Source organism: Ovis aries, chromosome Y (genome assembly GCF_016772045.2).
Source record: "Ovis aries strain OAR_USU_Benz2616 breed Rambouillet chromosome Y, ARS-UI_Ramb_v3.0, whole genome shotgun sequence".
Classification (NCBI taxonomy): domain Eukaryota; kingdom Metazoa; phylum Chordata; class Mammalia; order Artiodactyla; family Bovidae; genus Ovis; species Ovis aries.
Genome location: NC_082741.1, coordinates 1330881 through 1351418, shown reverse-complemented (window position 1 = coordinate 1351418; position 20538 = coordinate 1330881). Strand labels below are relative to the sequence as shown.

At 53.4% G+C, this 20538-nt stretch overlaps 1 protein-coding gene across 1 annotated transcript in view; it reads right to left on the bottom strand.

The window, feature by feature from the left end:
* Positions 1 to 15791, bottom strand: part of CD99 (CD99 molecule (Xg blood group)) — a 33325-nt gene extending 17534 nt beyond the window's left edge. Inside the window, exons 1-4 of the mRNA XM_060408599.1 lie at positions 15553 to 15791; positions 4356 to 4385; positions 2083 to 2124; positions 318 to 365 (exon numbers count right to left, since the gene is read on the bottom strand). Of these exons, the coding sequence (XP_060264582.1) occupies positions 318 to 365; positions 2083 to 2124; positions 4356 to 4385; positions 15553 to 15769 (337 nt within the window). The 5' untranslated portion in view covers positions 15770 to 15791. The remainder of the gene's footprint in view (positions 1 to 317; positions 366 to 2082; positions 2125 to 4355; positions 4386 to 15552) is intronic.
* Positions 15792 to 20538: the final 4747 nt, after the last annotated feature.

Here is a 20538-nt window from a genome sequence, read left to right as displayed (position 1 = left end):
ATTTTGAATACAGCGGCCACATAGCCTTCGTTCCACCAAGGATGGAAGACCTACAGGGCGTGACCCCACGACCCCACGAGGCCAGCCGTGCCCAGGGTGTTTTCATTCTGTCTCATATCCCCGCAGACACCGTAAGTTCTAAATCCAAAGAAGACAGACAAAAGGCAAAAACTCAGAACCAACAAACAATAACACCCGTTCCTTAGGCTTTTCTGGGGGGCAAACTCATTTGATTTCATTAAAAGAGAAAAAAGCCTCTTTGAAATGATCCAATAACCAGGTCAGACCCACAGGAGATTTCCGACAAGACTACTTACCGTCTCCTCCACCACCAATGGCATCGGTCAAATCGAAGTCATCATTCCCTAAAGGAGAAAAGACAGTGAACACTGGAGTTCTGCGTGAACTGAAGTTCTGCAGAAATGGCTTTCGACGCAGACAGTAGAACGTATCAGTGTGTACCAACCGCAATACGGAACTCCTGACCGTGTTCACACCCTTCTTCTCTTCCAGGAAAAGAATCAAAGGGGAAAGTCAAAATCCTGAAAGGTATCTATCAATCAGTTATGGGCCCCCTGGACCAAGCTGGAATTCCGACTTCTGTCTGCAGACAATTGTTTCCCCGTTGACTGTCCACCCTGAAACCAACTCTCCCAAGTCGCCCGTGACTCTGGCAACATAGCTGTTATAATACAACAACAGAAACGCGTGGCCGGATTTGGGTTCACATCCAGTGAAAAAGTGATTCGGCTGACCCAGGCGTGCTCGATAAACTGATGTGATGTTTCAGTGGGTTGGAGATTTTAGAGGTGGCCTTCTTTGTCTTAAGGACTCAAGTCCCAGAGACACCCAGGAGAGGTTCTGTGCCCACCCAGCACAAGGTTCTGAGCCATCGTGAGTCATACGTAGGAAACACCATCAGCGTTCCAGGGAGCTCGTGATGGTTCACATTTCCGTTGTTCAACAGTGACTCAGCCAGCATGTTCTGCATGCATGGGTGGGTCAAACACAGAGTCACATGAGCAACGCTATCCTTTACTCACGACGCTTCCCTGGTAGCTCAGACAGTAAAGACATGGCCTGCAATGCAAAAGACCCAGGTTCGATCCCTGGGTCAGGGAGATCCCCTGGAGAGGGCAATGGCAACCCACTCCGGCATTCCTGCTTGGACAGTCCCACAGATGGAGGAGCCTGGCGGGCTACACCGTTCACGGGCTTGCAGAGAGTCAGACATGACTGACTAACACTTTCACCTTTTTACATGAGAAATCCAATAATTAAACGGAGCTGTTATATATACATATATATATATATAAATAAGTGATAAGAGCTCGGTTAACTTTGGGCATTGATTGAATGCTGGGCGGCTAACCCCCAGTGAATCTGTGCGTGCGTGCGTGCGTGCGTGCGTGTGTCTGTGTGTGAGCTAAGTCACTTCAGTTGTGTCCAACTCCCTGCAACCCCATGGACTGTACCCTACCCAGCCCTTCTGTCCGTGGGATTCTCCAGGCAAGAATACTGGACTGGAGTGGGTTGCCACGCCCTCCACCAGGGGATCTTCCCGACTCAGGGGTCGAACCTGCGTCTCTCATGTCTCCTACACTGGCAGGCGGGTTCTTTCCCACTAGCCCCACCTGGGAAGCCGCCCCCACACCCCAGTGAATCTGATCCTTAGGCAGTTCTGTCACTGGTCTCTGAATCTTGAGATTTTTCCAGAAAGTGTGAGTGACATCAGGTATGGTCCTCGTGGACACTGAGATCTGAGTCTGCTCACGGGTTATAAGAGGGTCCCAGCTTCTAAAATTGCTCCTCCCGAGAGATGAGTATTGAAATCCAGTAACAGATACTCGGCATAAAGAGACGCTTCCCACGGGACCCCCAGAGCAGCTCGCCAAAGTGTCAGCGTCTGCTCTTTTACGGCCGCTGCTGGACGTGAGACATCACAGCATCGTTCAAATATTAACCAGGCTGTATCCATTGCGGGCATCTAGCCGTCTGCATCTCCCCCAGCTCCTGGTGAAAGTGGGATGCATGACAGCTTCTGTGCTGTGTTTTTGGACGCTGAGCACCTCTGCTTCTTACCGGGCGCTGGTTTTTGTGGAGGAGGAGTGGGTTTCTTGTCATCTGTGAAAGAGAAAAGACATTTCAGCCAGGAAATCTGGCGGCTGGGAAACACAGTCAACCCTCCACGCTCTCCTGTTTTCCTTCAAAAGAGTCAGAGAGGGGTGGTCTTCCCTGGGTGGGTCCAGGAGTTAAGGATCCCCCTGCTAATGCAGGGGACAGGGATTCAAGCCCTGATCTGGGAAGACCCCACAAGGCAAGTAAGCCCACACTCCCACAACTCTTGAATCACTTCAAGATCCAACTCTTGAATCCTGCGTGGCCTAGGACCCCTGCTCTGCAACAAGCAGAGCCCCCAAAATGAGAAGCCCGTGTACCCCAATTAGAGAGTAACCCCCGCTCGCCAAAACTAGAGAAAGTCCACGGTCTGCCACAAAGGCCCAGCAGAGCCAAATAAATACGTTTCAGAGAAAGAAAGAAAAAAAAAAAGAGTCAGAGACTGTCTGAAGCATCATGTTTTCCAGACAGCTCAGCCAGCGGCCAAGGAGCGGAAGAGGGAGCCCAGAGAACAGCCGTTTAGCAGCAGGACACGAGGCAGAGCTCGGGGCCTTTGCAGGAGCTGGGGGAGCCGGGGGATGGCAGACCCCTGGCTAAAACTAAAAGGCTGTTCCGGTTTCTTGGGCAGGGCACCCTTTTGGCCACCTGGGACTCCCACCAAGGCTGACTCTCTGGGCAGCAAGGCAGAGTGGGGCTGAGATCACCTCTTCCCAGCAGCCAAGCAGAAGAAGGCTCCCACCGTCAAGGATAAGACTATCCCCCTCCCCAACACTCCCAACCGATGGCTTTTGGGAACGCTGCTGCTCTTGTGGTTTCACTGACGCCTCCACTTCGGACCCCAGGAGCTAAAAAGAGATGTCCTGGGATGGATCCTGGGCCCCCAGATTCCACGGGAGCCTTAGCATCCAACCTTCTTTACAAAGAGGGTCTTTGCAAGTAACGTTGGTGAAGGTGGGGGTTCATGGTGTATTAGCACAGACCCTTACAGACGAGGGCCCTTACGAGACGGAGACTGGGAGATGGAGAGGCGCTGATGCCAAGTGGCCGCGTGAAAGGAGATGCGGAGATTGGGGAGATGCAGCCACAGGATGAGGGATGGAGTCAGTGTGATCCCGGCGGAACAGCCCACGGGGGGCCAGCCCACAGAGGGACCAGTCCACAGAGGGACCAGTCCGTGGAGCACCAGCCCATGGAACACCAGCCCACGGGGGACCAGCCCACAGAAGCCAGCCCACGGGGGACCAGCCCACGGGGGACCAGCTCACAGAAGCCAGCCCACAGAAAATCAGCCCACGAGAAACCAGCTCACAAAAGTCCAGCCGACAGGAGACCAGCCCACGGGGGACCAGTCCATGGAAAACCAGCCCACGGGAGACCAGCCCACAAGGGACAAGCCCACAGGAAATCAGCCCACAGAGGACCAGCCCCCAGGAAACCAGCCCACGGGGGACAGCCCACGGGAGACCAGCCCATAGGGGACCAGCCCACGGGGGACAAGCCCACAGGAAATCAGCCCACAAGAAACCAGCCCATGGGGGACCAGCCCACAGGAGACCAGTCCATAGATAACCAGCCCACGGGGGACAAGCCCACAGGAAATCAGCCCATGAGGGACCAGTCCACAGAAACCAGCCCACAGGGGACCAGCCCACAAAGGACAGCCCACCGAAATCAGCCCACAAGAAACCAGCTCACAAAAGTCCAGCCCACAGGAGACCAGACCACAAGGGACAAGCCCACAGGAAATCAGCCCACAGGGGACCCGTCCATGGAAAACCAGTCCACAGGGGACCAGCCCACGGGAGACCAGCCTACAGGGGACCAGTCCATGGAAAACCAGCCCACAGGAGACCAGCCCACGGGGGACAGCCCACGGGGGACCAGTCCACAGGGAATCAGCCCATGGGAGATCAGTCCACAGGGAATCAGCCCATGAGAGACCAGTCCACAGGGAATCAGCTCACCGAGGACCAGCCCACGGGGGACCGCCCACTTCTCCCAGCGCCTGGCAATCCCGTGTGGCCTCCTGACTGCCACAGAGTACGGAAGTCATTCAATCGAAAAAAAAGGATTAACGTATCCCGATGAGAGCATCTCGATTTTCCTCAACAAATGTGAGTCTGGTGATCGCCGTTTAGACGTGTTTCAAAAGATCTACTAATAGTAATATGGTATAGTATAGCAGATAATGTATAGAATCTATTCCAAGTCTATAAAATGCTTGCAATCTGACTTACCATCAAGGGCGAGCGATAAATCGAAATCATCTGGAAAAAAAAAAAAAAACAGTCCAGTTAGCTACGAAAAATTAAATTCGGAAGGTAAGGAAACAATAAAAAGGGGCCGTGGTTTTGGAAGGTGGATCACGTGTTGAGTTCTCTCTTGGAATATTCACCCTGAAGCCTAAAAGTAAGAACATGTCAGCTTATGCTTTAGACTGTCGACGATCTCCGGGTTTAACATCAATTAAACTAGCGGGAAACCAGGATAATTCTGCACGTGAGTTATTCTAAAAAAAAAAAAGCAGGTCTTTCGAAATCGGCAGGGAACAGCTTTCAGCACTGGGGTGGGTAGCCATTCCTTCCTCCAGGGGGTTCTTCACGCCCCAGGGATCCAACCCGCGTCTCCTGCACTGGCAGGATTCTTCACCATCTGAGTTACCGGAAAAGCCCAATTTCCAACACACGACGGAGAAAGACGTGGAGAGGAAAACCCGTGGCATAACTGTCTATAACTAAACAACCAAAACGTACTTCCTGTAGAAACACCAGACAATCCGGAAAAGGGTAACTTTTCCTTTTCTTTTTTAACTGCTGCCGAGAAGGGGGGAACTGCCTTTATTCCGCTGCTGTTCTATCCGGTTGCTGGCTGCTTTATTGAAACGATGTCAACACTATTTCTATTTCCAATTAACGATGAGATGAAGAAAAGCCAAGGTAATTCTGCTGAGCGTCCGGTTAGCAGGAAGGAGAATGGTGGCCGACTGAAGGATCACTGTTCCGTTCAGTCCAGTCACTCAATCATGTCCGACTCTGCGACCCCACGGACTGCAGCACGCCAGGCCTCCCTCTCCATCACCACCTGCCGGAGTTTACCCAAACTCATGTCCATTGAGTCGGGGATGCCTTCCAACCATCTCAACCTCTGTTGCCCCCTTCTCCTCCCGCCCTCAATCTTCCCCAGAATCAGGGTCTTTGCAAATGTGCACAAATCAAAGATGACACGCACCACCCCTCCCCCAACCTCAGGAAGTGCCGGGCATCTAACAGGCCGCTTTCATCCCCGGGAAGCTCCAGACGGTCAGGACATGTTCCGTCCTGCAGAATGGCACACAGAAAGACTAGAACCGCCTCCCTCTCCCTTCCTCTTTTGTGTGGATGCGGGCGGGCGGGCAGCTTTGTGTGCTGAGTGACTGAGTGTGTGTGTCTATGTATCTGTGCCCATTTAGAGTGGCTTGGGATTCCCTGGCAGCTCAGATGGTAAAGAATCTGTGTGCAGTTTGGGTGTGTAGAGTTTGGGGCAGTGTGTCTCTGTGCGTGATTTTTCCCCCCAAGTGTGTATTAAGAACAGGCAGACAGGTATTATTTTTAAAAAAAGAATGCAGTCATGCCGTTTGCGGCCACATGGGTGGACCTGGAGACGATTATACTCAGTGAAGTCAGTCAGACACAGAAAGCCAGATATCATGTATCGCTGACGTGTACAATGTAAAAAAAAACATTAGACCAGTGAAGCTATTTATAAAACCAAAACAGGTTCACAGACACAGGGGACAAACTTGTGGTTCCCAAAAGGCAGAAGTGGCGGTGGGGCGATGAATAAGGGGTTTAAGACTCAGACGCACACACTCCTACATCTGGGCTTCCCAGGCGGCTCGGAAGGTAAGGCACCCGCCTCCCCACGCAGGCGATGCAGGCTCGGTCCCTGGGTCGGGAAGACCCCCTGGAGGAGGGCATGGCGACCCACTCCAGTGTTCCTGCCTGGAGCATCCCGTGGCCGGCCCGCCAGGTTGCAGAGAGTCAGACATGACTGAGCGACGGCGCCGTTCACCCTGGTGCGGATGTGTGCGCTGCAGGTACGCGCTCACGGGTGCGTCTACGCGTGTGTGCGCATGCGCGTGAATACGTATTGCACAAGCGCTGTGTGCATGCGTGCGCGTGAATACGTATTGAACCAGTGCTGCGTGTGCGTGAATACGTATTGAACCAGTGCACACACCTTCTGTCTGAGGGGGTGCGCACACACTGCCTCCCTGCTTAGCGGCGCTCACTGCAGGCTCAGACGCCCAGCCGGGATGGTTCTCCACCCGTCACCTGGGCGGCGTCTCCACGTTGACCAGGCCCCCGCTCTCCCCAGAGGCTGCCTCCTGTCTCCCCACCCCGACTTCAAGAAGCTGACGGCTCCCCTGAGTGCCTCCCACCTCGGCGGGGAGGCGCATACACAGACCCCCCCCAACCCAAGCCCCACCCCAGCGATCATGGAGGCGGGGCGGACTGTCCACGCGGCCAGAAGCTGAGTGCCCGGTGCAGACCTCAGAGGCAGAAACCGTCAAAGCGGTTCGCTCGCTGCAGAGCGTGGCAGGACCCCAGCCCCCAGGCCGGAAGCCTGCAGCGCGTCTGTGGTTTGCAGGCGGTGCCCCTTCAAGCCTCCGGATGTGCTGGAGGAGGGGACAGGGAGGGGGGCACCCCGTGACTCAGACGGGGCGAGGCGGGCCCCAGAGAGGGCACCAGGCAGTGAATCATCACCCAGCATCCTCCCCATCACGCTCGGCCAGCTGGTCTCCTTCCTTCCGTCATCCCATCCTCTCGAGACCCCAGGCGTCCCCAAGGCCTGCGCACTGGGCTCCTCGTGGGGGACACTGTCTGGGGCTTTGCCGCAGAAACCACGAGTCTGTGCCCCTAATAACCACCAAGCCTCCGGGTGCCCAGCACGGAGCTCAAGGACACGGTCCATCTTCCCTGGAGTCCCGCCAGGGTGACACGTGGGCACACTCCAACGGGAGGACGGGCAGACCATGACACCGAGTCAGCAAAGATCAGTCATCCCGTGGGTGCAGGACACCGAACCACCTCCACGGCGGCATCTCCCGGCTGTCTGAGGGAGCCCTCTCAGAGAGCCCTTGTGCAGCACCACAGGGGGCAAGCAGCCCTTCTCCGGCGCTCAGCCCTCTTCCCGCACAGTGTAGACGCCCCGGGCATGATTACAATGGATTAGATCCATCAGCGGTTACAGAGGTGAAGCGTAAGCTGGGGAGAAGTTTTGGGGGGGCAGGTGGGATCTCGGGGGAAGCCAGCATCCGCCTTTGCAGAGGCGGACAGGGAAGCTTGCTTCCTGCAGCCGAACAGGGTGTGTAGTCTACACCCCAGGCGACACTCCCCTTCTTCCCCAGCCCTGAGTCCCCTTATCTTGCAGGAATGCAGAGAGGACAAGCCACAGCCTCGTGAGAAGTTTATAAGGAGTCTAGCTGGTCTATTCACCTTATCTACAATTTATGTATCATTTATGTGTGATCATTCATCTAACATCTATCTCCTGCAGAAGGGAAAGGCTACCCACTCCCAGGATTCTGGCCTGGAGACTTCCTTGGGCTGTACAGTCCATGGGGGTCGCAAAGAGGCGGACACAACTGAGCGACTTTCACTTTCAAGATCTCAGTTCAGTTCAGTCGCTCAGTCATGCCTGACTCTTTGTGACCCCATGGACTGCAGCACGCCAGGCCTCCCCGTCCACCACCATCTCCCAGAGCCTGCTCAAACTCATGCCCATCGAGTCGGTGATGCCATCCAGCCATCTCATCCTCTGTCGTCCCCTTCTCCTCCTGCCCCCAATCCCTCCCAGCATCAAAGTCTTTTCCAATGAGTCAACTCTTCGCATGAGGTGGCCAAAGTATTGGAGTTTCAGCTTCAACATCAGTCCTGCCAGTGAACACCCAGGGCTGATCTCCTTTAGAATGGACTGGTTGGATCTGCTTGCAGTCCAAGGGACTCTCAAGAGTCTTCTCCAACACCACAGATCAAAAGCATCAATTCTTCGGTGCTCAGCCTTCTTCACAGTCCAACTCACATCCATACATGACCACTGGAAAACGTCAAGATCTACCTACCTGTATGCATCCATCCATCCAACTGTGCAATCATTGCATCTATTGACCTTAGCTATCTAGCTAGGCATGCATCCTGTCCGTCACCTATAAATCTATAACCCATCATCCATCCATCAATCATCAATCCCATCTACCAAGGGCTGCCTCAGTCCAGCCAGGCCCTGCATGCTGTGCCAAGTCGCTTTAGTCCTGTCTGACTTTTTCCGACCCCGTGGACTGTAGCCCGCCAGACTCCTCTGTCAACAGGGATCCTCCAGGCAAGAGTGTTTGCCACGCCCTCCTCCAGGGGATCTTCCTGACCCAGGGATCGAACCCGGGTCTCCCACATTGCAGGCAGATTCTTTACCAGCTGCACCAGCGGGGAAGCCCCAGTCAGGCCAGTGGTCCTTAACTCAGTCCTCAGCACAGTGGCAGGGGTGGGGGATGCTCTCATGGGTCAGGCAAGCACCCCATCCCCGTGACCTCACCTCCCATGACGGCCCCCTCCCCCACCAAGCCGCTCTCAGACCCACCCAGGCCCTCTGTCTTCATCCTACACCGTGTGAACCCTTGTTCAAGCACTGAAGAATTCACCTGCCTGGCTCCCTTTGTCCAGCAAGGCTTCATTCTGTGCCCAAGATGAAGGCATCTGGATCCTCCATGGATCACTGACCTCTAAGACCATCACAGCAGATGGTGACGGGCCACACTTGAATTCTCGCCCTGCAAAGAGAAATCTGCACGCCTCCTCGCCCGCCCCAGAGGCAGCATCATCTGCTTGCTGTCTACCCCTAATGCGGTCCACCGCGCCCTCGCGGTCACACCACCACGACGCTTCTGGTTGGTTTGCAGAGGGGCAGAGTGCAATCAGACAAGGCTGGGGGTGGGGGTGGGGGGTGGGAGAAGGGGAGGGACGCTGATAAAAAGAAGTGGTCACAATGTTTTTGGCTACAGGGTCTGGGGATGACTAATACCTTCCAAGCTCTGGAATGCAACCCTTCTGACTTTAGCCGCGTGCTCAAGGAAGGGCGGTGAACAAGCGGGAATTCACCCTAACTCTCTGCAGACACTGGAAAATCAATGATTGACGTATCTGGGTTCCTCCTGGCGGATTCTTCATCGTTCTGGGTCAGGATCCTTCATCGTTCTAGGTCTTTCCTTCCTCCTGTGGGTGCTGCCCTACGGAAGTGCCTTTAGTATTTGCTGGAAAGCTGGTTTGCTGGTGTTAAACGCTCTATAATGACTGCTTATCTGTAAACCTTTTGATTTCCCTATCAATGTTGAATGAGATCCTTGCAGGTAATCTTGGTTATAGATTACTTTTTTTTTTTTCTTTCAGTACTTTAAAGGTATCCTTCCATTCCCTTCTGGCCTGCAGAGTTTCTGCTGAAAGATTAGCCGTTAGGCAAACTCAGAGGTGGGATTCAAGAGTCAGAGGACATGTATGTGTGTGCGTGCTAAGTCGTGTCCGACTCTTTGCGACCCCACTGGACTGTAGCCTGCCGGGCTCCTCTGTCCATGGGATTCTGCAGGCTAGGATTCCCTGGAGTTGCCACGCCCTCCTCCAGGGAATCTTCCCCACCCAGGTACTGAACCCAGGTCTCCTAACATTTGGCAGGTGGGTTTTTTTTTTTTACCACTAGTATCAGCTGGGGAATCCCAGACATATGTACGCTTATGGGGATGACAGAGGATGAAATGGTTGGATAGCATCACTGACTCAATGGACATAAGTTTGGGTGAACTCCGGCAGTTGGTGATGGACAGGGAGGCCTGGTGTGCTGCAGTCCATGGGGTCGCAGAGTCGGACACGCATGAGCGACTGAACTGAAGTGATGGTTAATTCATGTTGCTGCATGACAGAAACCAAGCCAATATTGTAAAGCAATCATCAATCAATTAAAAATATACTTTTTTTAAAGTAATCTTTTTTTTTTTTTTTTCTCTCTCAAAAGCACCCTAAGGAATCATCACTCGGCTCTTTGAAAAGTTGCTGATGTCCTGACTGTCTCTTCTGGACAATAAAGAGATTCTATCAAACACTTTCACGGGCAGAACGCAGAGCAAAAAGAAAGAGGTTTCAGACTTGCAAACGCATGTCAAAGTCCCCACCCAGCCTGTGACCCTCAGGAACAAAGAGGTTTCACTATGAAGCCAGGTCCACCCAGAGACACGAACCGGTCTGAAACCATACCAGGGGTTACTTAGCAAAGTGTGGGCAGAAGCAAGCTGGTGTTTGCTCCTCTGACCTGTCTGATGATCTTCTTTGAACGCACTCAACTCATAGCACGTCGGAGGTCTCGAACCCCCCACCCCACCACCCCGTGGAGAAACACTGGGGAATTATTAGAAAAAAAAAAAAAAAAGGAACTTTTTGGTCTCCGGTTTACAGGACTTAAAAAAAAAAGTCTCAGTTAGCCAAACGGCTGGTGCACCGAGTCATTCTAAGACAAAGCTGAAACTAACACACCCATACGCCAACTCCCAAAACTGCTCTAAGAACTCGGTGAAGAATACGAACAGGAAATTTAAAAAAAAACAAAAGGAACTTCTGTTTCCCTACACGAAGAGACACAGCTGCAGCTGTGACAGGCACGGGCAGACCTGGCTTTACTGTGTTTTCCTTGACAGTTATTTATTTATTTTAACAAATCAAGGGTTTGGGGCAATCCGGCTCCAACGCCACCAAATTTACAGGCTCTATTTTCACTGTAACTTGGGCTCACTTCTTGTCTGTGTGTCATATTTTGGAGATTCCTGGGACCTTTCAAACTTTTTCATTATGATCGTACGTGCAGTCATGTCACCTGGTCCAACCCTTCACAGAAAATAGATGGGGGGGAAACAATGGAAAGACTGACAGACTTCATCTTGGGGAAGGGGTAGGGGCTTCAAAATCACAGCAGATGGTGACTGCAGCCATGAAATTGAGAGACGCTTGCTTATTGGAAGAAAAGCTATGACCCACCTAGACAGCATATTAAAAAGCAGAGACACTACTTTGTCAACAAAGGTCCGTCTAGTCAAAGCTATGGTTTTTCCAGTCGTCATGTATGGATGGGAGAGTTGGACCGTAAAGAAGGCTGAGTGCCAAAGAACTGATGCTTTTGAGCTGTGGTGTCGGAGAAGACTCCTGAGAGTCCCTTGGACTGCAAGGAGATCCAACCAGTCCATCCTAAAGGAACTCAGTCCTGAATATTCCTTGAAAGGACTGATGCTGAAGCTGAAACTCCAATACTTTGGTCACCTAATGGGAAGACCTGACTCATTGGAAAAGACCCTGATGTTGGGAAAGATTGAAGGCGGGAGGAGAAGGGGGCGACAGAGGATGAGATGGTTGGGTGGCATCACTGACTCCATGGACATGAGTTTGAGCAAGCTCCGGGAGTTGGCGATGGACACGAAGGCCTGGGGTGCCACGGTCCATGGGGTCGTAAAGAGTCAAACACAACACACCATTTGCGTGTCCCATACAACCAGGCCGTTCTCCCAGGAGGACACGAGCATAAAAAAATACTCACAACTGCTGAGTGTGGTAGAAGAGTGTGTGTGTGTGTCTTTCTCCCATATGGTTGTAAGGGTGATAATTAATTAGGGCTGGGCCTTCCTCGGTGGTCCACTGGTTAAGAATCCACCCACCAATGCAGGAGAACAGAGGTTCGATTCCCGGTCCGGGATGATCCCAAATGCATCAGAGCAACCAAGTACAGGCAGTACAGCTACCGAGCCTGGACTCCCAAGTCCGGGAGCTGCAGGGACTGACGCCCCATGCCCAGACCTGCTGCTCTGCAACTGGACGGTAACCCACACTCGCCACAACAAGAGACTGACCCTTTGCGAGTGTGCTCAGGCCTGTCTGACTCTTTTGCGACCCTGTGGACTGCAGCCCACCAGGCTCCTCTGTCCATGAGATTCTCCAGGCAAGAAGACTGGAGTGGGTTGCCGTTCCCTTCTCCAGGGGATCTTCCCGACCCAGGGTTCAAACCCAGGTCTCTTGGATTGGAAGGCGGATTCTTTACCGCTGAGCCATCCGAGAAGTCTAACAAAGACCCAGTGCCCAGGAATAGAACCTGGGTCTCCGGCATTGGTAAGCGGATGGATTCTTTATCATCTGAGTCCCCAGTGCAGCCAAAAAAAAAAAAAAAAATCCACAAAAACTCTGTTGGAAACAGGTACAGACTTCTCTTCCCTCACTGTTTTCATGATACATACAGTCATATCATCTGGTCCCAACCCTTCATAGCAAAGAGATGGGGAAAAATGCAAACAGTGACAGACTTCATTTTCTCGGGCTCCAAAATCACGGCGGACGGTGACTGCAGCCATGAAATTAAAAGACACTTGCTCCCTGGAAGAAAAGCTGTGACCAACCTAGACAGCGTATTGAAAAGCAGAGACGTGACTTTGCCAACACAGGTCTGTCTAGTCAAGGCCAAAGTCCTTTCTCTGCCCTTTTCAAAGGTGGGTAAATATTTTGCATGGCTAAAGGAACCTGTTTTGACAACCTGTACTGAAGGGGTGACATTTACTTAGCTGCTTTTACTTTATATATATATATATATATATATATATATATATTTTTTTTTTTTTTTTTTGACGACACCAGGTGCTAGCTGGGGCTCCCCTGACGACTCAGACAGTAGAGACTTTGCCTGCAGTTCAGGAGACCGGGGTTTGATCCCTGGGTCTTCTTTGCAGCATGTGGAAATAATTCCCCGACTAGGAATCTAAACCATGCCCACTGTACTGGCAGCTCAAAGTCTTAGCCACTGGGTCACCAGGGAAGTCCATGAAGGGTTAGTTGCTCAGTCGTGTCTGACTATTCTGTGACCCCATAAACTGCAGCCCTCCAGGCTCCTCTGTCCATGGGATTCTCCAGGCAAGAACAGTGGAGTGGGTTGCCATGCCCTCCTCCAGGGGATCTATCTGGCCCAGGAATCGAACCCAGGGCTCCTGCACTGGCAGGCGGATGGATTCTTTACCATCTGAGCCCCCATGCTAACTGCTAAGTCACCTCAGTCGTGCCCGACTCTGTGCGACCCCATAGACGGCAGCCCACCAGGCTCCTCCGCCCATGGGATTTTCCAGGCAAGAGTACTGGAGTGGGGTGCCACTGCCTTCTCTGAGGGAAGCCCGTTATATACCCACAAAAGGACTTCTGGAGATCCATAAACGCACTATGCCTTATTAATCCTAAGAACTGGTGCAGGAAAAGACTTGCCTGGCCATCCGGGGGGTTAAGACTCTAGGCTTCCGTGTATGCGGAATCGAGGGAAAAATGGTAGAGACGCACCTCTCTCTCTGCAGGGCAGGAAGAGAGCGGCAGATGTGGAGGACGGATCGGGCGGACAGAACGGGGGAAGGAGAAGGCGGGATGAACGAGCAGAGCAGCTCGGCCACGCGTATACTACCACACGCAGGAGAGCGAGCTGGTGGGCAGCTGCCGAACAGTGCAGCCTCATGGGGGCTAGAAAAACTCTCGCCAGCCGGTGTGACTCACACACAGCAACAGACAAACAACAAAGCTCTCTCACGGAGAACTTTACGGTGGAGCAAACCAGGCAGGTTTTAAGGCAGGAAAGAGAGAAACAGGAAACCCAATCCGGGCCCTCCCCACCACGCTATAAAAGTATTCCAGCAAGTCCCCGTGGATCAGGCTGAATGTCTTTTAAAGCCTCCCCCCAAACGCACAAGTTCTTGAACGTGTTTTAAACTGAAAGCCGCTTTTGTGACCCCCCCCCCTCCCCCCCCCCCCCCGGGAATGCAGCCCACCAGGCTCCTCTGTCCATGGGGTTCTCCAGGCCAGAATACCGGAGTGGGTTGCCATGCCCTCCTCCAGGGAAATCTTCCCGACCCAGGGATCCAAACGGGGTCTCCTGCACAGCAGGCGGATTCTGTAGCAGCTGAGCCACCAGGGAAGGGGCACAGTTTAAAAGTTCACACATTAATTAGCAAGCCCTCCCTAAGACAAACAGCAGGCGGGAGCCAGGGCATAAAAAATGCAACCTTCATAGCGCTGAGCTGGAAATTTCCATATCAACATTTTTTTTTAGGTCTTTGGGGTCCTGCAGTCTGGTTCCTAAACCATACCTACCACTGATCTATCCAGTCCTGAAGAGTGGACACCTTTCCTGTCGCTGTTTCCTTAAAAAATAACCATATATAAAGGAGAGAAAGCAACCGTTAATTGGAGAAACCGGTTTTTTTTTTTTTAAAGCCACACCCAGCAACTTTCCTTTTAAAAGGACAGAGAAGGCTGGAAACCAGGATCTCAACTTCCATTTTAAAAGGAGAAAGAAAAATGCCCCCAACAGACAGGCACGCTGGGCGTCCTTTATTTTTTTCCAGGGTTTTTCCCAATTATCTCCTGGGCCACATAGCTGATCATTAGGCGTCTCTTGGATGCCGAGCCCTGCACCCGAGTGGCGCGCTCATCAAGACACACGGCCCTAAGACACACACACACACACACACACACACACACACACACACACACACACACACACACACACACACACACACACACACACACACACACACACACACACACACACACACACACACACACACCGCTTGATGGTCTCCAGGCCTCCGAGTTTTTCCTGCCTCCCTCCCCTTCTCCCGGGTTTCAGGCTCCCGGGCCGAGTCCAAATTTAGGCCGGGGCCGTAGGGCGTGGCTCCGGGCAGGCAGCCGTCACCAGGCCCGGCCCGCGCGCAGCTGGGACCGGGGCCCCTGCAGGGGCGCACGGGTGGGCCCGCAACGAAACGGGAAGAGGGACAGAGCGGGAGGTGGGGTCTCGGGGCGGGGGGCGGTCTGAGGCCGCCGCCAATGCCCATTGGGTGCCTCCAACTTGAAGACTTTGTGGATTTGAAAGCAAACAAACTACTGCCAAAAAAAAAAAAAAAAAAAACTTCGAGAGGGTCCGCCTCCAAAGGCGCACCGGGAGAAAGCGAGCGGAAAGAGGGAGCCCGCCTCCTTGCGGCGTCGGCCACCGGCTGGCATAGCGGATCCTTGCCGTGGGGAGGAGAGCCCTAGGGGTCCCCGGCGCCGACCCGCCCCGCGCGCCCCGGCTGCAGCCACACAAAGTAAGCCTCCCACCGAGGCGCGTGTCCCGGCATCGTGCGCCCCCACCAGGCAGGTGAGCCCCGACACCGTCCGCCCCCAGGTAACCCTCCCCAAGTGCGCCCCCCAAACTGCGTGCCAAACGATGTCCACCCGCCACGGATCGCCTCTTAAGGTTCGCCGCGCCCCCTTCCCTGGGGTCCCAACGCGGGTGGCCAAGTCCGATCCGCGCGCCCCTGGGCGGGGGCGGCGGGGGCAGGGGGGTGCCCACCGGCCGGCGCTCACTCACCCTGGGTGGACACCAGGCTTCCGAGCAGGCCGAACAGGAGCAGCGTTAGGGCGGCCCGACGCGCCATGGTGCGCCCCTCGCAGCGCAGGGAGCGTCCCGGGAGTGGCGCGCGCGCGGGCTGCCGCACGGGCTGCGGCGGGCGGGCAGGACAACCCCACCCGGCCCGCCCGGGGCGGGGCGGGCAGGCGGGCGGAACCCGGGGCGGGAGCGGCGCCATCGCCCCGCCCCGGCCTGAACTCGCCCCGCCCGCGGCCGCCGCCCCAAACGCTGGGCCCCCGGGGAGCAAGCCGCCGGGGAGGGCCGCGCGGGCTGGAATCCAACCCTCTCCGGCTCGGGCCGCGTCTCTCCGCCCCGCTTCCTCTGCTGTCTTCTTGGGAACCCCTAGACAGACTCCCTTCCCCTCCCCTTCTCTGTTAAGTGTGCTCCCCTCTGCCTTGCACGCCGCAGCCCGCGGGCCCGAGTCCAGCCTGGACCAGCACACCGCAGAGCGTGGGCGAGGCTTTTAAGGGCGCAGGGCGGACGCCCCTGGGGCTTCCCAGGTGGCCTTAGCGGTAAAGCACCCGCCTGCCTCCGCAGGAGACGTGGGTTCGATCCCTGGGTGGGGAAGATTCCCTGGAGGAGGGCATGGCAACCCACTCCAGTGTTTTTGCCTGGAGAATCCCATGGACAGAGGAGCCTGGTGGGGCTACAGCCCATGGGGTCACACAGAGTCGGACACGACTTGATCCTTACTTCCCAGACTGGCCAAGAACCTCCTTTGCAGGTTCTTTGCATTCCCTAAGCATCTTCCCCCCAAAGGCAGGAATGGGGAGGTGCAGGCCACCGGGCCTTCTTACCCATTCGAGGCAGCTGGCGCCCAGGGTGGGGGTGGGGAGAGACCTTTCTGGGGACAGTCGCCAGCCACAGCTGCAGCGTGGCCCTTTGGCCCTGTCCCAGGCTTAGGTGGGTGCTAAGAAGCTTCAGTCGTGTCCGACTCTCTGCCACCCCATGGACTGTGGCCCGCCAGGCTCCCCTGTCCATGGGATGCTCCTGGCAAGGATACTGGAGTGGGTGGCCATGCCCTCCTCCAAGGGAATCTTCCCGACCCAGGGATCGAACACATGTCTCCTGCATTGGCAGGCTGTTTACCGCTGGCGCCACCTGGGGAAGCGAAGCGCTTAAAATGCTCTCTGCCTGCCTTCAGGGCCTCGGAACAGCGGGTGAGACCTAGAATAGCCCTGAGTCACCGTTTCATCATTCCACCCTGCCCCCTGGGCTCAGACCCTCCCCATCACACGCCTTTCCACTCAGGATGACTCAGAACCCTCCTCCCATTCCACCCCACCCCCTCCACACACACGCACGCACGCACGCATGCACGCACACCGCTGTCCTGCCGATACCTTCTGCCGGTACACACAGCGGACACGTGTTCCCCTGTGTGGGACACACACCTGGCTCGAGAGGTGCAATGACCCACACACACCCCAGGACTCCTTGACAGCTGAACAAACACTTCGGAGGCGCGGAGAACGGTGGTTCTTTTTTCTTGGCCAATGGAAACCCCAACACACACAAGATTGCAGTTACATAATGTAATCATGTGGGGGACGGGGCAGGGGACAGAAAAACAGAAAAACGGCCTGTGGAAGTGTTACTTTTTTATAGTTAACGTGGACTGACTGCTCAGTCAGGGAGCCCCCCCACCTCCGCCTCCCCTCCCCTGCAATGCGTGCGTGCTAAGTCCCTTCAGTCGTGTCTGACTCTTTGCAACCCCAGGAACTGTAGCCTGCCAGACTTCTCTGTCCATGGGATCCTCCAGGCAAGAATACTGGAGTGGGTTGCCATGCCCTTCTCCAGGGCATCTTCCCGACCCAGGCATCGAGCCTTCATCTCCTGCGTTGGCAGGCGAGTTCTTTACCACTGAGCAACCTGGGAAGCCCAGAGAGACCCACACCTCCTTGCAAACTTCTCTCTGCATCTTTTCCCGCGTCTCACTTTCCAGGCTTTTCACTGTGCCAATTATCGTGGTCTTGGGGCCAGTAGAGGGTGTGGACCTTGGGCGGTTGTAAACAAGAGGACTTCTGGGACGCTTCTTAGGGAGGAAAGGGATTCTGGAGCTGCTGCAGCCGTGTTGCCACCTTGAGGTAAGTCAGCCTCTCAGTGAAGGAGCCATGTGCTTCCTGGCAGATTCCAAAGACCCTTCCCTGGGAGCTTTCCACTTCATCCCAAGTACCTTCAGAAGAAAGACCCTACCTGGCAAATCTCCACCCTCTGACAACTGCCCTGCACCATGGCTGACACGTTTCTCTTTTTAGAAGCTTCTGGAAGCTGGGCATATTTGATCAGTGAGAGACTTGAGTCCCCACCATCAGCTGTCATCTTTGGCACCACTGCGCTCTGAATGGCAGGCTTGGAGTTTTTTTTCTTTATGTCTCTCCAGAGACGCATTTTGAAGACTTCTCTGATTCATTATGATGACTTTGCATTTTTTTTCTTTCAGTGCTGCTTTCCTTGGTTCCAAACAACAAAAAATTTCCATAACATCATGCAGACGCTTTGGCTTCCAAGAGGCTCTAACTTCCAGAATGAAATTAAGTTAGTTGAAAAACCTTCCTGCCTTGTATCCAAACACCACGGAACTAGAGTGAAGTTCATTAGCCAGACCAGGAGTGGGACCAAGCGCATTTGGGGACAGGCAAGCAAAGGGGCTCATTAGGTCAACGCATTCAACTAACGTTGTGTTCAGTTGCTAAGTTTCTGTACATGTATTGCTTGAAGTTTCAGCTTCAGCATCAGTCCTTCCAATGAATATTCAGGACTGATCTCCTTTAGGACGGACTGGTTGGATCTCCTTGCAGTCCAAGGGACTCTCGAGAGGCTTCTCCAACACCACAGTTCAAAAAGCATCCATTCTTGGGCGCTCGGCCGTCTTTATCGTCCAGCTCTTGTGAGTAAGCTCTTTGTCTGCTGGAGATCTCAGCATGGCAGTTTGCTTTGGCTGATCGTGTTCAGGATCTAAGTCGTGTTCAGTTCTTTGCCACCTCATGGACTATAGCCTGTGAGGGTCATCTGTCCTTCACTTTCTCCCGGAGTTTGCTTCCGATTCCTGTCCACTGAGTCAGTGATGCCAGCCAACCATCTCATCCTCTGTCATCCCCTTCTCCTCCTGCCTTCAGTCTTTCCCAGCATCTGGGTTTCTTTTTTTTTTTTCCCAATGAGTCAGCTCTTTGCATCAGGTGCCCAAAGTATTGGCGCTTCGGCTTCAGTCCTTCTGGTGAGTATTCAGGGTTGATTTCCTTTAGGATTGACTGCTTGCTGGGTGTCAAGCAAATGAAGCTACTCCGGTAACAGCTTCGATATATACATACCAGTTGAACCACAGGACGTGACCAAGGTTGGACCATTTCTGACGGATGCAAAAGGCAATTCTACTTGTCACTGTTACTCTCGGTGTCTCCCAGTCTTATTCTGGGACCTAATCTATTTCTTCAGTTTTTAACGGCTAGTTCATCTGACTGGTCCATTTGTAATCTGCCGTCCCAGCCAGACCTTTGTGTTTACGTATGCGTGTTAAGTGACTTCAGTCGTGTCCGACTCTTTGCAACCCCATGGACTGTAGCCCGTCAGGCTCCTCTGTCCATGGGATTCTCCAGGCAAGAGCACTGGAGTGGGTTGCCATGCCCTCCTCCACGGGATCTTTGCAACCCAGGGATGAAACCTGAGTTTCTTTTGTCTCGTCCCTTGGCAGGCAGGTTCTTTAACCACTAGCGCCACCTGGGAAGCCCATATATATATATAAACTGTGAAACAGACGTGTGCACACAGGTTAAACAACAGACGCTTATTCCCACAGTCCGGGAATAAAGTGGCTCCTGTTTGGGCGCCACTTTCCGGGGTCCAGGTGGGCGTGAGGAACTCTGCCCATGGCAAAGGTCATGAGGAAGGAGGCTTCGGCATACACAAAGGTGGATCGAGCCTCAGGAAACCCCCTGTTCCCGAGCATCTACCCCCAAAACCAGGGTCTGCCTACTTTACTGTTTCATGCTCTCACCTATACCTCTGACTTTACGGGGGGCTGACCCCCATTACCTCTCTCGGAGAAGGAGTTAACTTACAGCTCCAAGTCAATAAAAATTCCTGGGCGTGACAAGAGTGTTTCAACTTACGAACTCCTCTGAAGGTTATCTAGCCCGCCTGTACAGTTTCGTCCGGCCACATGTGATTGTTTATAGCCTCCCAATCGTGAGAGGCACGAGATGTGTTAAACTTACTAAAGGCAGATTCTTTTGGGAAGTTAGAAATTATTGGTATAGTGGGTTGGTTAAGGATTATATTGATGAAGGGTTTTTCATTTGTTGTGCCAATAATTGCTGCTAATTCCCTGCCCTGGGTGTAACAAGGGTGTCTCAGGTCAAACCTCTCAGCCAGCTAGGCAGACTAGCTTGTGTGACAGGATTATCCACACTCCTGCCACTACGCACATGATTGTTTACTACCTCTCAACCATAAACAGCACAGAGAGTTTGGAGTATTTTGAAAATGTTAATTAGCATAGGGCTTTTCTCATTGTTGAGTCAATGATTGCTGCCAGGCCTCCATATCCTTAGGCACCTGGGAATATATTAATGTATTTGGAATATAGAAAAGGAAATAGAGTAGTTTTTGATGTTAGCAATACTAGACTTTTTGAGTTAAGGAATTTTCTCTTTTGTAATAGATCACTGTACTTTGTTATAAATCACTGTGTCCTTGCTGTGCAAAAATGTAACTTTATCACTATCTTAAGACTAAATAGATCTTAAGGGGAACATTGGTGAAGGGTTTTCATTTGTTGGGCTGATCTTTGCTGCTAAATCTCCATAGTCCCTGCCCTTATAATGAATATAACTAGCATATAGGAGAAATAAGTATTAACCTTTAAGATTAATCATGTTAACCTTAGGTCAAATAAATTCCTTTCTTAGTTGTAACCCACTACACCCTCTCCCAATAGGAATGCAACTT